Source organism: Triplophysa rosa, linkage group LG5 (assembly GCF_024868665.1).
Source record: "Triplophysa rosa linkage group LG5, Trosa_1v2, whole genome shotgun sequence".
NCBI lineage: Eukaryota > Metazoa > Chordata > Actinopteri > Cypriniformes > Nemacheilidae > Triplophysa > Triplophysa rosa.
The window spans coordinates 6,756,996-6,774,736 of NC_079894.1; the positions used below are offsets into that span (position 1 = coordinate 6,756,996).

Here is a 17,741-nt window from a genome sequence, read left to right on the forward strand (position 1 = left end):
TATCGTGCTAATTCATACAATTTAGCCACCTCCTAAAATAGTGAAATAGTGACCAATATGTGTCTAGAAAATTATATTAGACAGTTATCCAAATCAACCTAATAGAAAAATCTTCTGATTTGAGAGTCTGAGAAACGTACCTTTGTTTAACTGCGTCTCTTTTCACACATTATCATAGGCCAAAACGTATGCACTCACACTGTATTTTTTATTGATATATTGGGGCAAAATAAAAAACGGTCTCAAATCAATGTGCGTTATTCTGTTCCAGCTAGGGACATGAACTCATGAAGGGACGTATGATCAACCTGTCTTTAATAAAGAAATGGAATACAAATATTGTCACAATAATTTCAATGAGCCGTTACAATATGCTGGTAAAATACATGTATTACATAAAATACAAAACTGGGTATCATGCGATAGACTTACAATGCAGTGTAACAGAGTTTGACACAACAAGTTTAGTTGTCACTAGATCAATGTTACAGTACAACAAATATGAATGTGAACTCAAAAGCAAATCCAATTCAGAATTCAGAGCTACAATCCATAGAGAAGCATTTTACCATGGTAAAATGTAACACAGACACACAACACAATTTATCAAAAGAGAGGATTAAGACCGTTACAAGCCCTCTGGACAGCAAATACTAATATTGTAAAATACATGGAATGTTACTGTATTAATACAAACACTTCAGTGTGGTTTTACTGAAACTGACATTGAATAACTGTGCCAGTATAGTGGAGGTATACATAAACCAATGTTTAGCTTAAATGTGTTTTGTATAAGCACCTTGGAAAACCCCTGATGGTAGACAAAACAAATGCACATAAACAGTACGATATAAACATTGTTGTATAATCTAAAGAGTGATCAGCACAGGCTTGATCTGTGCACCAGAGAATCAACCCACATAGATAACCTGCCCATGAGCACCAATATGATGGCTGACCTTAAAAGCAGTCGTGTTAAGACTACATTAAAGGGACAGTTCACACGAAAATGAAAATTCTGTCATCATTTACTCACCCTTATGTTATTTCAAACCTGTATAAATTACTTTGTTCCGATGAACGCAGAGAAAGATATTTGGAAGAATGCTAGTAATTTTCAGTTCCGGGACATCATTGACTACCTTAGAGAAATGGTAGTCAAAGGTGCCCGAGCACTCTTTGTTTTCCTAAATTCTTCAGAATGTCTCATTATTTGTTCATTAGAACAAAAAACCCCACAATATTCTTTTTCTTACTATGGTAGTGGATGATGTCCCAGAACTGAAAATTGCTAACATTCTTCCAAATATCTTTCTCTGTGTTCATTGGAACAAAGAAATTCATACAGGTTTGAAACAACCCGAGGGTGAGTAAACGATGACAGATTTTTCATTTTGGGAGGAACTATCCCTTTAACATTAGCACCACCTGGAATCTACAGTAACGCATACAAAACAGCTACATCTGTGGTACAAAACGCATACAGTATGTATTTAAAAGCTATATTAGATTACTGTAACAATAACAGCTTATTTAAACCAGTACATGAAGTTTGAGTTGATGGCAGGAAAGCACATGTTGTTGCTGCATGAACCCCCGTAGTTTGGAGGACAGGCTGAGCATGGTACACCAACTCTATATGGTGCTTCACCAATCCAGTTGCCCCTGAAAAATAAGATTATTTTGAAATATAACACAGACCGTTTTTTTTAGCTATATGAGAATGAAAAACACTGCAGTCATGTGCTGGCATTTATCAGACTGGCTATATAAACAAGATTCTTTGTCTGGTGTGTAAGATTGGCTGGAGTTTCATTAAACTATAATGACGTGACTAACTTCGGTGAATAATTGCAGACCAGGTATGTTGCCTCCCTCCACACAGAGCCCCACACAACCATATTGTAACAGGTTTGAATGGCGCATCCAACTCTGTTGCTTGATCCCCACACCATCTGTAACATTAAGAGCAAAGTCATGGGAGGGGAGTATTTCAGTGTTCACTTTATCTGAATTATGTCTTGAACCCAAACTCACTTGTGTGTAATGTGTACACATAGGTCCGTAACAGCGCATGGGGCAGTGGGGATTACAGTCACGTGGGTATGGAAATGCATAATCTCTGACCTCATCATACCAAGGTTTAACCAACTGAAGAATAGAGCGGTAACTGGCAAGAGGAGAAACACTTTGGGTGAGCAGAATCCACAGGACCGCAGCCAAAACACAAAATTCTGGTCTGGCCTATTGCCTTGAATTATGTCCAAAGATTGCAGTTTGATAATGCTGAAGTGATATTTGAAGTTTTAAATGAGCACCATTCTTCTTGATCCAACAACGAAGTGCAGTTTCTCTATAAATGGCAAGCAAGATTTCCTTTCGAAGTACAGTAATACCTACTGGCCAGTTCGAACTGAGAGGTTTTGACCCAGATATTGGAGAAGATAAGGAGGTCCATGTTCCCAAATACAGGTTGCTGCCCAAGCTTCTGCTGACCTGGCCAGACCCTCATCCCAAACCTTTAATAGAAGAAATGATGTGCAGTGAAAAATATTGTTTTATTGTTTGTATATTTGTGATGATTAGCACCTAGGGGAAGTATATCATCCATCCTTTAAGTCCATTAATAATAATTATCCATATAAGATCCATATCACACAGTTCAGAGCTGAAATATTTTGTGACATATTGTTTAAAGTGATAGTTCACCCCGAAAATTATTTTTTTTCTCATCCTCATGTCATTAAAACCTGCCTATGACTCTTTCTTCTGTGGAACACAAAAGAAGATATTTGGAAAAATGTCTCATACAATGGAAATCAATGGGGGGCCAGTGTGTTCTTTTGTGTTCTGTGGTGAGGGTGAACATTCATTTTTGGGTGAACTGTCCCTTTAACCTTGTAAGGTAATGACTCAATCGCAGTTTTAAACTATTATATTATTTCATTGCATCCAGCAGGAGGAGCTCTCGAATGATTTAAAAGCATCATCGACTACATATAGTTTAGGTATGGGTTATATACCATGATACAGACGTTCGGTAGACTACAAGAGGAGAGCGGGCTGCTTACCATGTACTCCATGTTGGCGGCAGGTGGGAAAACATTTGCTCGCACCTTGTTGTGGTAGTCCAGAATAGCCAACATATCATGCTGTGAAATGTAACGTTTTCGCCTCGATTTTGGCATAGATGCCAGTCCGTCACCCCCAACTTCCGTTTTATTGGTAGAGATGTTGGCTCTAGAAAGGGTTTCCGTCGCATTTTTGACAATCCACGCGCTTGCATCAGTAACTATAAATAAAAGCAACAAGTTGCTAAAAAAGTCGACGTTCTTCATCCTTCTTTGGTGAAATATTTTTCGTATCTGCAAAAAAAAACGACATTCGAAATGAAATACAATTGTCGGTAATGTTTCTTATTTTTAGGCTATTATTATTATTATGAACGATGTTAAAAGTTATCAACAATGTCATACCTTACCATTTAAGTGCTCGTATTCCTAGAAACATGAGCTCTGTTAGATGTGTGGTGAGCCTCTCAGTTATTCTGACCTCCACTGCTGCCTCTGGCTTTTATACTGGAATTCAGGAGGCAAGCGCAAGGTGCTCAGCTTTCTCCGATCACCTGAACTGTAGGCTACTCTGATTAAGCCGAAATGCTATCCTTTAACTGGTGTAAATGTGTCAGGACCTAAATGTGTAAATGCTTCGAAATGATGGACCTTTGGTTATTATACGGGATGCATCTCGTAAGGAAACTAACGCATTACAAACGGGATTCGATCTTAGTGAAAATGATTGTTAACATTTTATGTTATTAACATAAAAATAATTTAATTCATTATGCAGATACACTTGTCCAAAAAGCAAGTTTGCCAGCATGTGTGTGTTGAGCCAAGTTAAGAAGCCCTTCAGAGCATATCGTTTTCTTTGGCAGGTGGAAGCTGAGTATGAGCAACGTACGACCGCCTTCTCCTTCAACCCCCCCCCCCCCCTCTTCTCCTGAACTGTGAAGTTGCAGGTTTTCTTGGAATTTGTGTCATTTTCAATTCTTCAGTCCAAATGTAATATTGTTATTGTGTCCAAGCATTGCCTTTAATTAAAGTTTTGGGGTTAAACTGTTAAAAGAAATAATTGAATAATTTTAATTAAATAGTTAAAAATATAGCTGGCTGGTGTTATGTTTCTCTGAAAACCAAAATATGATTACTCCGTAGATGCTGGTGAATCTGTCAAAAAGCAGAGATTGTTTCTTTCTACCTTTGCTTTGTATTCTGATTCAGTAAACTGACAGCATCACTAAAAGTATTTTTTTGGGAAAAGGACACAAAGAATCGTTTGAGAAATAAAGGTATCTGGAAAGTGCATTATTTGAAATTGCACATTGTGTTCTAGTTGTAAAAGAAAACACTAAAAAGGCAAGGATGAAACCAGATGAATAAAGAGGATCAATATAATTTGATTCATACTTCACCTGAAACCTGGCGGATTTAATTTCATCTTTGCATTGTATTTTACTGTTAATGGTAGAACCATTTGAGCTGCTTTTCAGTTTAAGAACGCCTTTCACACAGACTGAACTTCAGCAGTATTAAGATGATATAAAACTTTTTTTTTGCCTGCTTCGAATCATATGATCATAAACTCTTAAAGCAACACATATGTATTTTCAGATTAATTAATAGTTGATGATAGTGCTCATATTCGTTTTGTAGATGCATGGTAACGGTGGGTATATAGAAAATAGTGGAAAGAAAAGAGGCAATTTGTCCTGCCAAACCATAACCTCCACCCAGTGATGTCTCCCAACAGTTGGCAGCTCATAGACAAAGTGCTTCATTACCCTGCATGTCCATTTTCTATGGGACCTGGTGAAATGTCCAAATGACAAACCTGTAATACGAACCATTAAAGTAAATCGCTTCTATGTTTAACTATTGTTTATATTCTAAAAAAAAAACATTTGGAGCAGCTTGGCTTTTAATCTTTGTTTTCTGAATGCCTAGACAGTCCCAGTAAATGTACGCTGTGACCTCTTGAAATGAACTATAACATCATCAATCTTTAAACAAATCAACTTCTCAAGAACAAAGTTTAAGTCACATTTTTATTACCTGATGTTTTGTTGTTAGTCATTTTGACTGACAAATGTCTTGAAATGTTCATCCTGTTACCATATATTTATCCAATAGCTGATGATTGTATAAATTCCTGTGTTGAATTCTCTTTCTAAGAGGCACCATCTCACAGCCTTGAGCACAATTTAGATTATAACCTTTAGATTTTAGATATTTGAGTCATTTTTGATTGAACTGAAAAATTATTAGTTCGGTTATTGTTAACCCTGTTCACTTTTCAAATGCTAATTATGTCTTAACATATTAAATGAAAGTAGCTTAAGATGTGATTTACTAACACTATATACTTGATTGAATATTGGCATTATATACATATTTAATATTGAAAATCTTACAAACAAAAATCACCTTGATTTATACAGTATAATGCATACAGAACTTCTGCACTTATGATTTGTGCTTCATACAACATTCAGTAATCCTTTTAAGAACTTTTTCTGACTTGGAAATCACACACATGACCACATGCTGTGATCTGTGTGTGATACAAGGATTGAAATGAATCCCACTACTTATTAGAATTAAAAGCATTTGTTGTACAGTTATGGCTGACTTCATTTGTACTGAAAAAATATGTTTCATTGTGACATCAAGTGATCTGTTCCCTGTCCAAAATGTAGAAATCGTCCAAAATAAGTATTTGTTATAGTTACCATTGATTTGTACCAATGAGATATTACAATATGTTTGCCAAAACTATCAGTCCAGTTTGAAACAACCAGTGAAAGTATACAAAGCAAATTCATTGTTTATGATCCAGTTTTTAAAATAAAACATTGATTTTATGATTTTTGTAAACATATTCGAACATTATTTCCAATCAAAATAAAACTTTATGTAAATTGCATTATATATATTTATATCTGATTTAGTGATATAACATTTTGATTTCTATATTTTGTCAGTAAAATGGATGTACAGAAAGTACATTTTATATATAGCATGTGCTCATATTTAGCCTGGAGTTATAGATGTGGGCTAGAACTCAAAAGAATGTAGTTTCAAATCAAAGGCATGATCCACGATGTATCACCTTTTGTCTTGGAGAAATTATTTTTCTTATTTTAAGCTGTCTTTTGGATTTCATCTTCACTCCGTAATGCCTAATGACAATTTGCACTGAAAAATATTTCACTATACTGTGAGTGTCTCCAGAACACAATAAAGCACCAGAAGGCAAACCATCAGGGTTTGAGATAACCAAAAACAAACAAATCAAACTTTATTGTCACTGCCGGTTGCCGAATGTCACCTCTGACATTTTTCTCGCTTCACAAAAACCACATCACACAAAACAATTATGACAATTGGGAAATGCAATAACAATTACAACTTTTAGCATTTTATTGACATATGATGCCTTTGCCCCTTTAGGGAGCCTACAAGCACAAGAACCCTCTTAAAACTCCATAAAAGCACTAGACTGCAGCTTGAAAATGAAAACAGTTATCAAGGACCTCCCTTACCATCATGAGTCACTCAACAGAATTCCCTGGAACACAAAGGGAACTCACTTCACGACGTGCAGTGCTGTTAATAGAATGAACACACAATCTAAATCATCATGAACATGGTTTACACTTTTCTTTTGTCGGCTATTTATTAATGTATGAGATTTATTATCATGTTGAACACTGAAATGAAAACAATTGTATTTTAAAGGCAGCACATTAGTGTATGGGACTGAAGTCCATTAAGATCTGTTGAATTTTTAATCTCTATGACAGTTCATTAATGTAACTCTAAATTATTGTTCAAACTAAGTTCATTCTGCGGTGGAGTGTCTTTTAATGTGATAATTATAATAATGTAATAATTTTAGGCTGATATCAGTGATGGATTTTAGCATCAGTCATCATTTTGTGACCACCATGCACTGTAATGTTTTCCTCATCAGGATTTTAATAGCAAATGATTTATAAGATCACCTCAAAACTCTCACCAGACATGAATCCCACGCAACCGACAAAAATCATAAAAAAGTGTGGGAATCTGTAATCAAGTAAAGAGAACTAAGTATCATGTCAGCTATTGTGGCTTATAAAGTACTAAATAACCATTTGAGGTATGACAATCTAATGTCTTCGGCCAAAACCATGCAGCAGGGAGATTCAGTGTGGTCGGTCTAACAGTGCAGCCTTGAGCTGGATTTCACACATATCGACTATAAACTCACTGGCCCCATTTAATCTATCGTCCAGATAAATTAAGAGATGTATTTTCTGAATCATATAATGTTGTAAATCTAAAATTTTGTAATTTTGGTGCCTTGCAAATATTTTTTACACATCACATTTCTGTGCAGAGAAGAAATAATATATTTTCAAACAAAAAACTCCATTTTGTCAGGTCCTGGGTCTGATCACCTGCTTGTCTTGTCTGTTGTTGTTTGTGTTGGAGTTTGTCGAGCACATGGGGGGTTGTTTTGACAGCTCTCCATGTGCTCGGAGTCCGCGTGTGTTTGCCTCGCCCCTCTCATTATCCTCTCATCACTTCACACTGGACTTCACTCCCGCTAATCGTCACATCGGTTTTCACTCCTTCCATCTCTTCTCATGCTATTTAATTCCCTGTGTTCCTTTGTTCCGTGTCAGTCCGTTAGTGTTGCTAACCCGTTGACTTCTTGTCTAGTACTTATCCAGTCTTGTTGTTTAATCTAGTCTTGTCTAAGTATTTAATCGCTCTTGTCTGTCCAGGCTCCAGAGCTCTTTGCACCCTGCTTGGTGTTCCCCTGTCCACTCAGATTGCTGTCTTGGTGAAACCGGTTCTACATCTGGCTGGCTGTTCGGAGGGATTCACCTAGGTGGATTGGGACTCCCGTTCTCCCCATCTCCTCGCTTTGGGGACGACTGTTTGTCCCTTTACTGGAGGCACTCAGACTCTCGCGGAGGATTCTTCTCTCCTCTCGTGGCCGTCCCAAGTGGAGCTTGTCTAGGATTCTCTCTTCGGAGTTGTGTTCACGGAACTCGTCTAAGACTCTTCCTTCGGGGTGTTCTCACGGAGCTTGTCAAAGATTCTCTCTTTGGAGTTGGTTTCACGGGACTCATCTAAGATTCTCCCTTCGGGGTTGTTTGCACGGGATTGGTCTACAACTCTCCCTTCGGGGTGTTTTCATGGAGCCTATCAAGGACTCTCCCTTTGGGGTTGTTTTCACTGAACCTATCTAGAATCTCCCTTCGGGGTTTTGGAAACAGCCTCTCAGGATTACGTGAACACTGTTCAGTTATTCCAGGGATATTATTTTATTATTTTTTGGCCTTATCTCTCCCCTGCCGAGCGCTCGAGCCCTGTCCCTAGTTTTCCTTTTTTGAGCCAGTTTTTGGTGTTGATCCTATTTTTTGGTTGAAATAAAGTTTTTGTGACCCTGCATCTGACTCCTGCCCTTCCTTCCTAACAGAACGGACTGACCAGTATGGAGTCAGCAGGGCCAGATCCCCTCCGCTCTCACCCAACAAGGGATTATGCTGGGACAGCAGGCCACCCAGTTTAACGCAATTGCCCAGGAGGTAGGGGCTATCAATAGCCAGATAGCTGAGCTCGCAGCCCGACTTGATGAACTTTGGCTGAGTTCGGCCGCTGCTGCAGCCGACCACCGTGAACCCGAGCCCCACGCCACGCCCAGTATATGACGGCGACCCGAATTCTTGCCAGGAGTTTCTGTCACAGTGCGCTTTGGTCTTCACCCTCCAGCCTCGCCGCTATGCCTCTGAGACATCTAAAGTGGCTTACGTGCTGACTCTACTCTCTGGTCGGGCTCGTGAGTGGGGAGTGGCCATGTGGAATGCCAAGGCTTCCTTCTGCTCCGCATTTGAGGAATTACGAGATGGTAAGAATTGATCGAGATGGTAAGACTATTTGACCGCATGACTCAAGGGGATGAAGCGGTCGCCCTGTTATCCTGGCTAAGACAGGAGGGGGGCTCCGTGACGGACATCGCCATTCGCCTCAAGACGTTGGCAGCCGCCCTTTTCCTTGAGGGTCTCAATCATGCCATTGCTGACGAGCTGGCCGCTCTCGACATGCCCAGCGAACTCGAGGCGCTCATCAGTCTCGCTCTTCGAGTGGAGAGCCGCACGACGGCAGCAACGCCATCTCTCCAGTCTTCCCTGGCGTTACCAGTCCTTACTGTCAAGCGAAGCTCCCGCTGTTAACACCACGGATTCTGAACCCATGCAACTGGGTTGTCTCCGCCTCACCCCCCAGCAGAAACAACTACCATGTCCCAAGGCCTATGCCTGTACTGCGGGAAGCCTGGCCATTTTGCTCTCCGGTGCCCACTAAAAGACCGTGCCCACCAGTAAGACAGAGAGTCCTGGTGGGTTCAATCCCTTGCTCAATCTCTCCTTTCGCCGTGCCCAATTACCCTTCAGGCTGCTCTTCCCGGGGCATTTCCCACACTGGCCATGCTCTACTTGACTCAGGGGCTGAGGGCAATTTCATAGACACTGCCATGGCTCAAGAGTGGAGGATTCCGGCAGTACTTCTCGCCGAACCCATAGAAGCCAGGTCGCTGGCAGGCAGTCTACTCACTACTATCACTCACGTCACTCCCAGTGTAAGTCTGCTTGTATCTGGTAACCATAGTGAGAACATTGTGCTGTACATCTTTGATTCCCCAAAGAGCCCAGTAGTTCTGGGACATCCATGGTTTGTACAGCACAATCCTCACCTAGACTGGAAGAACAGTTCTATTCTAGCCTGGAGCCAGTCTTGTCATGTGTCTTGTTTGGGTCCTGCCTCTTCTCCCGTTTCTGTGTCTTGTGCTCCGCAGGTGCAGCCCTCTGACCTCACAGGTGTCCCGGTGGAGTACCGCGATCTCAGCATGGTGTTCAGCAAGTCCCGAGCTACCTCTCTTCCTCCGCATCGCCCCTACGACTGTGCCATAGAGCTCCTCCCAGGCACTTCTCTGCCCAAGGGCCGCCTTTACTCCCTATCTGGTACTGAAAGAGAGGCTATGGACAAGTATATCACTCGTAGCTGGGCTCATTTGACACTCCTCTTCCCCGGCCGGTGCGGGTTTCTTCTTCGTCCAGAAGGAGGACGGCTTCCTGCGGCCCTGTATTGATTATCGAGGGCTGAATGACATCACTATTAAAAATAGGTACCCCTTACCTCTCATGTCTTCTGCTTTCGAACTCTTGCAGGGAGCCCGGGCTTCACTAAGTTAAACCTCTGCAACGCCTATCACCTTGTCCGCATACGGGAGGGAGACGAGTGGAAGATGGCATTTAACACACCCACGGGACATTTCGAATATCTGGTTCTTCCTTAAGAAGTCTTCTTCCCTGGTTCTCCATTCTATCCAATGCCCCAGCCGTCTTCCAGGACCTTGTCAATAGCGTTCTGGGTGACATGATTAATAAATTTGTCTTTGTGTATTTGGATGATATACTAATTTTTTCCCCCTCTCTCTAGACGCACACCCAGCATGTTAGACAGTTCCTCCAGCTTCTGATCGAGAACCAGTTATTTGTTAAGGCGGAGAAGTGCGAATTCCATGCCGAGTCAGTTACATTCGTTGGCCATATCATTTCCTCAAGGGGAATCAAGGCTGATCCCGCTAAGATAAAGGCTATCACCTAATGGCCCACCCCTGACTCTCGTAAGGCCCTGCGGTGCTTCCTGGGTTTTGCCAACTTTTATCAGCTATTCATCAGGAATTTCTGACAGACGGCCACGCCTCTAACAGTGCTAACCTCCACTAAGGTGCCCTACAGGTGGAATCAAGATGCTCAGGTAGCCTTTGACTCACTCAAGTCCCGTTTTGTCTCTGTACCTATTTTGTCTGTTCCAGATCCTGCGCTCCAATTTGTTGTAGAGGTTGATGCATCAGATGTCTGGGTCGGTGCAGTCCTTTCTCAGTGGTCCCCTCATAATGGGAAGGTGCATCCGTGTGCTTTCTTCTCTCACCGCCTCAGCCCTGCAGAACACAACTACGACATCGGCAACCGAGAGCTGCTAGCGGTGAGATTAGCTCTGGGTGAGTGGCGTCATTGGTTGGAGGGAACAGCACAGCCATTCTTGGTCTGGACGGATCATAAGAACTTGGAATATATCTGTTCAGCCAAGAGATTGAGCTCGCGCCAAGCCTGCTGGGCACTCTTTTTTTGGCCGTTTTAACTTCACCCTCTCGTACCAGCCCGGGGCTAAGAACCTCAAACCCTTTCTCGTCAGTTCGAGGCCGCTGGGAGGGAGATCTCGGCTGAGGCCATCCTTCCTAAAGGAATGGTGGTTGGATCTCTCTCCTGGGGCATCGAGCGACAGGTGGTGGAGGCCGGTCGAGGGTTGCAAGTGCCGGCAGAGTGTCCAGAGGGCAGGTTGTCAGGGCCTGCTGCGCTGCGTCCTGATGTCCTTCAGTGGGGTCATTCTTCCAGACTGGTCTGCCATCCAGCTGTCCCCTTTTGAGTGTTCTGTATAATCCTCCCATGTTTCCATCACAGGAACTCGATGCTGCGGTCCCGTCTGCTCTGGCCTTCGTCCAGCGCTGCCGATGCACCTGGGAGAAGGCCAGAGGGGTCTTGGCCCAGACCGAAAGACAGACCAAGGCAGCAGATGATTGCCACCGGTCCTCTCCTCCTGCCTACTTATGTCTGTGGTCAGCGGGTATGGCTCTCCACCCCCCAGGTTCATTGGTCCATACCGCATCTCCAAGGTGGTTAATCCGGTGGCAGTCAGGCTCAGACTTCCCCCATCCCTTGGTCGGGTCCACCCTGTTTTTCATGTTTCCAGGGTTAAACCTGTGTTCTCCTCAACCCTTTTTCCCACCAGCAATCGACCCGCCCCTCCTTCCCCTCATCTAGTGGATGGCTCTCCGACCTATACATTAAGGATATTACTAGACATGCGCCGTTGTGGCAGAGGTGCCCAGTACTTGGTGGACTGGGAGGGCTATGGTGCAGAGGAGAGAAGTTGGGTATCATCTCGGGACATCCTGGACCAGTCTCTGATCGCGGACTTCCATCGGCGACGAGGTGAGCCCCCTCTTAGAGCGCCTGTTGGCGTTGCTGGGGGGGGGGTACTGTCAGGTCCCAGGTCTGATCACCTGCTTGTCTTGTTTGTTGGTGTTTGTGTTGGAGTTTGTCGAGCACATGGGGGGTTGTTTTGACAGCTCTCCATGTGCTCGGAGTCCGCGTGTTTTTGCCTCGCCCCTCTCGTTATCCTCTCATCACCTCACACCGGACTTCACTCCCGCTAATCGTCACAACGGTTTCCACTCCCGCCATCTCTTCTCACGCTATTTAATTCCCTGTGTTCCTTTGTTCCGTGTCAGTCCGTTAGTGTTGCTAACCCGTTGACTTCTTGTCTAGTACTTATCCAGTCTTGTTGTTTAATCTAGTCTTGTCTAAGTATTTAATCGTTCTTGTCTGTCCAGGCTCCAGAGCTCTTTGCACCCTGCTTGGTGTTCCCCTGTCCACTCAGATTGCTGTCTTGGCAAAACCGGTTTTCCATCTGGCTGGCTGTTCAGAGGAATTCCCTTAGGCGGATTGAGACTCCCGTTCTCCCCATCTCCTCGCTTTGAGGATGACTGTTCGTCCCTTTACTGGAGGCACTCAGACTCTCACGGAGGATTCTTCTCTCCTCTCGTGGCCTTCCCAAGCGGAGCTTGTCTACGATTCTCTCTTCGGAGTTGTGTTCACAGAACTTGTCTAAGATTCTCCCTTCGGGGTTGTTTGCACGGGATTTGTCTACAACTCTCCCTTTGGGGTGTTTTCATGGAGCTTATCAAGGACTCTCCCTTCGGGGTTGTTTTCACAGAACCTATCTAGAATCTCCCTTTGGGGTTTTGGCAACGGCCTTTCAGGATTACGCGAACTCTGTCCAGTTATTCCAGGGATATTATTTTATTATTTTTTGGCCTCTCCCCTTATCTCTCCCCAGCCGAGAGCTCGAGCCCTGTCCCTAGTTTTCCTTTTTTGAGCCAGTTTTTGTGTTGATCCTATTTTTTGGTTGAAATAAAGTTTTTGTGACCCTGCATCTCTTGCCCATCCTTCCTAACACATTTACATTCATGTTAAAAGAAACTTGACTAAAGGACTGAGCATTGAATCTCCACGGACTTCACTTTTTGACTGTCTCCTAAACCTCTTGTTGAATAGTTGGTTTTGTTCTGACCAAAACACTGCTCAACGAAAACTAAAGCAAGTACTTTCCATAAATGTGAATTATAGCGTACATTGTAGAATAACAGAAGCTAATGTTTATTGTCGTAAAATGTCACATTTACTGTATGAGCAACAAGATGGAAACTTACTTTAGATAAAACCTCATTTAACAGACACTGTTTTAAATCTTTCATCACTTGCAATACCATACTTTTACCAAAATTTAGGGTGCAGTGTTGTTTCCGTGCTTCCAAAGAAGCACACATACTCTAATACTGTATGTCAAAATAAGATACATGTAAATGTAATAATAAAATGTTATTCTTACTTTTCTATCATTTGAATCTATGTCAAGTGAGTGTGGATACAACATAACAAAGGGTTTGATTGATATGAATTTCAATGCTTTATATCTGTAGCTGTATTTCTATGTGGGGATGTGTGTGGGTTTCCAGCATTTTAACATCTTTTTATTCCTCATTTCACATGTCTGCCAAAAAGGATCTCTTTGAACCATATATAGAATTTGACTACACAAATAGATCTAACAGGATTTATAAACACTCAAACTATTTTTACAGAATATAATTCCTTTGCTCTATCATCATTCACAACTAAAACCAGTTATAGAAATGACACAATATGAGAAATTTGTGCATGCCAAATGAAATGAAGCTAAAATAAAATGCATTTCAGAAATGAGCAATGAATCTAATTCTCAATGCCTCACAGACCATTTTTGAAAGAAAAGGGAAACAGTGTACTTTTAAAACCGGTTTGTTTAAACAATAACAACTGACATAATCCCAAGAACTCATGCTGTCCCTGCTTGAAATCATAGTTTCAAAATGGAGATGATGTCATGCAACCATGTTAATTCAAGCTGATATGAGGGGTTTGATAAGGAGCAGAATATCAAATTTACCCCTCCACCTGAACAATGCAATAAATCAGCAAAACAGTAATTAATCACGAACAAAATGACCCAAACGTTTTATATTTTCTGTGTTGTGTGCAACTATGTCAGGTCCATTGTTCTGTTGTAAATTTATTGCACATTTTGAATTAGTGTAAACCATGACTTCACTTGGATAAAACAAATCTAAGCTATGAAGACACAATTGTAGCTGTTTGGCCAATTGGACACTGACCAGTTTTGTTGAGAAACAACTACAAAACAAAACAGAGAAAGATTTATTTGATGTGTCCTCTTGCGTGTGTGTGTAAACCCTGTGTTTTGGAGACCAGTGTCCTCACAAACAGTCTTTTTTGGCAGACAATAAATCATAATCTTATTCATATTCAATTATGGTTTTTTTGCATTTGCTTATATTTATACAGTACATGCATGCTCATGAACACTAAAACAGAATACAGTAAATCCCAATTCCACTCACAACAAAGCACATGCTTACAGCACATTATCAATAGCTGGACAAACGACACACAGTATTGATTTAATAAATCTTAACTTGTCTATAGTATAAAGAAACACACACACCACACACATAATATCAACACCTGATCCAGAGTTTTGGATTCTCAGTTGTAAGATGTACTGTCAGATGGTCGGATGCACTTTATTAAGTGACTGCAGTTAAGTGTCAGCCAAATGTAATTTACACTTTCTTTGTGTTTCGACAGCAAATATTACCGTATAGTAAAAAAGATACCAGGACCTTCAACCTTATTTAGCACAGGCTCAATCATTATTTTGGCACACAGGCCATCGATGACTTTATCAATAAGAATATTGCTTCTGCGGTACCTCCAGGGACACAGTACTGGCAGCAGTGGTTTTGTCTTTGTTCCATCCAGGCCCGGTTCCAGAACCAAATCACTGAGGGTGCTTTTGAAAATAGAGGGTGATCACTAATATCTAAATATATTATGTTGTAAATAGCCTGCAATCATAAACAGGAAATAAAACTAAAAATATTACCACCAAACCAAACACGGTATTATCCATATATTACAAATATATATATATATAATATATATATATGTCACCTAGATTTAGTAATAAGAACAAAATCTGTAAAATTCATTAAAAATGTAAACAATGGCACATTACCAAGAAATAGATCACCTCCCTTACAAAAATTAACCACGAAAACAATGTTTTTTAAAAGCTACTGTAGTAAAAAAGTAATCAATACACCAAAAAAATGTTTCGTTAGGGATGAGATTTAACAAAATAATTTAATTTAAAACCATGTAAACAATGTATGTATAACTCACTCACAGCGGACACAGCACCTAAACGGAAGAGAAATACAAATTGAAGAGCTAAATGAATGAATATTTCCACAGCCACTACTAAATGGTCGATTGGGGTATTTCTGTAAGCATGTCACGTGTAAGGTTCTTCATCACCTAGATCACTCTGTGCCGTCGGCGGCACTCGCTGGGATTTGACGAACATCTTGCTTGTCTGGGCTTTATTTAGCCAATTTCTGATGTCCTAAATCGACACATTCGACACCCCAATCGATACCCCAATCGACACATCGTTTTAGAACAACATGGACGATAAATGTTTTTATTTTTTACCAGACAGCTAGCAGAGTTGACTTTCAGAGTGGAACGCTACAAACAGGCAGTGAACAATTAAAGAGACAGGCTCACATGCTTAGCACCCCCAAGCACCCTCGTAGAACCTGGCCTGGTTCCATCTAAGTGCTTAGCGAGTGTTATTGTTGGCTTGCTATTCCATTTCCCTCTAGTTTGAGGCCTGGTCTCACTGTAGTGCTCCCAAACAAACAGAGAGGGCTCAGCCTTTGTGAGAACCACTGAGAGGCATGAAACAGCTCTTGCAAATGACCAGTTAACAGCTGATGGTTTCACTGCACATTCTGACAGGTGCTCATGCCTGGAAAAAAGAAAAATATTGTGCTGGATTACTATGTTGCCAACCATTGGATAACCATGATGCAACTCAGCTTTGGTGTGAACAATGTTTGAAAAAATGCCATTTTATTCATTATTAATTGTTTGGTTTATGGAGCAAGCAAGAAATATTCAGTTGCTCTGCTTAACTCCAAAACACTACATGACTATTGCATAAAACAGAATACATATTTTGTGCCTATATTAAAACAGACTGCTCCTTTTGATTTTCTTCCTGGGAGTGGCTGTGTCTCTAGTCCAGTGGTTCTCAAACTGGGGGCCCCAAGATGGATCCAGGGGGGCCACAGATTTTGTGGCATTTTATGAAATATAGAAATTTATCATAGATTTTATGCAATCAAACATCAGAAAAATTACACCACCAACCAAAAGAATTGAGGTTCCAGCATTGTATAACTGAATGTTTTTGGTTTAATTATAATTCTAAGTTTAAGATTATACGTCTTTATATGGGGGGGCCGCAAAGCGATGCACTTAACACAAAGGGGGCCTTACAACGAAAAAGTTTGAGAACCACTGCTCTAGTCAACACAGCTGCTCTTTGGGAAGGGCACTTACCACATTTGGCCATGTAGAACCAGGAAGAGTCATGCACTTCACTTTATATCATTTTACAAAATGATTGAAGCAGTCAGTCAGGCATGGCAATAAACTGAATGTGGATATAGAAGCAACAGCAGCGTCCAAAATGAAATAGGAAATCTGTAAATATACTGCAGATTACTATGGTGTTTCCAGACTTAACCATATCAAGCGCACACTGACACCTTGTGGTGAATTATGATAAAACATCCTTGGATTCTTGTTTTACTGGGGTGAATAATTTTGAACAATAAAGCAAACCAAGTCAGACTACTTCATAGGCATCGCATTTGTAGACTAAACATCTTATATTAATTGAATCATTATTTGTCATGCATATTTTAGATTTGTTTCATGATACTGGTAACTCTTTTCAATTGAGCTTTCCCAAACCTGAAGATGACATCATCACAATAGAGATATGAGGTATCATATTGTGGGCTACTTTAACATTATACATTAAATACAATAGCATTCGTCTACATTTAAATTTAATTTAAGTAAAAAGTGACAAAAGTTTCCCTATAGGATCTGGCTCTACTGTAAAATCTGCAACTCAATTTATCACCTACTTCTCGTGAATTCTGTCAGCTTTTGGTTTCTGAATAACACGACAGTAGACTGTGTATTTCTGTGTTCATTGTTGTAGCGTTGTTGTAAAATACTGTCCACGTGGATCAGAGTTTCTATTCTGAGGACTGATGGTGACGTTCTTTGTCACCTTTCGCATGGCACAAGTTCATTCATCTTTCAGCAACTGTGTCCCATCATCCAAGTAATCAGTCTATACGGAAACAACAAACTTCAGACTAACATACTGTCTTCAGTTAGTAGACATGGTTATTTAATTGATAGCTATGTTACATTTATTGTATGCACATTGTATAGCATTATCACATTTGATAACTCCTTTGATCTATAAATCGCTACAGTGTGGAATCATGATATAGAACCTGCATCTGCTTTAACATGTTTACTTACAGAATTTGGTTTTGCATACGTTTTTATT

At 40.9% G+C, this 17,741-nt stretch overlaps 1 protein-coding gene across 1 annotated transcript; it reads right to left on the reverse strand.

The window, feature by feature from the left end:
• Positions 1-1,424: 1,424 nt before the first annotated feature.
• On the reverse strand, positions 1,425-3,338 carry pi15b (peptidase inhibitor 15b). The gene is made up of 5 exons (XM_057334775.1): positions 3,072-3,338; positions 2,401-2,519; positions 2,038-2,170; positions 1,840-1,955; positions 1,425-1,665 (listed from the first exon to the last, which is right to left on the reverse strand). Exons 1-5 carry the CDS (start codon positions 3,336-3,338, stop codon positions 1,530-1,532), a joined length of 771 nt encoding a protein of 256 aa, XP_057190758.1. The 3' UTR covers positions 1,425-1,529.
• Positions 3,339-17,741: the final 14,403 nt, after the last annotated feature.

What these genes read in the sequence shown, in the direction of transcription:
- pi15b (XM_057334775.1), bottom strand. Translation starts at nt 3,338, where the DNA reads ATGAAGAACGTCGACTTTTTTAGCAACTTGTTGCTTTTATTTATAGTT. An exon ending in CTCTCAGTTCGAACTGGCCA is followed by an intron (nt 2,171 to 2,400) that starts GTAGGTATTACT and finishes TCCTCTTGCCAG; the next exon opens with TTACCGCTCTATTCTTCAGT. An exon ending in TGTGTACACATTACACACAA is followed by an intron (nt 1,956 to 2,037) that starts GTGAGTTTGGGT and finishes TTAATGTTACAG; the next exon opens with ATGGTGTGGGGATCAAGCAA.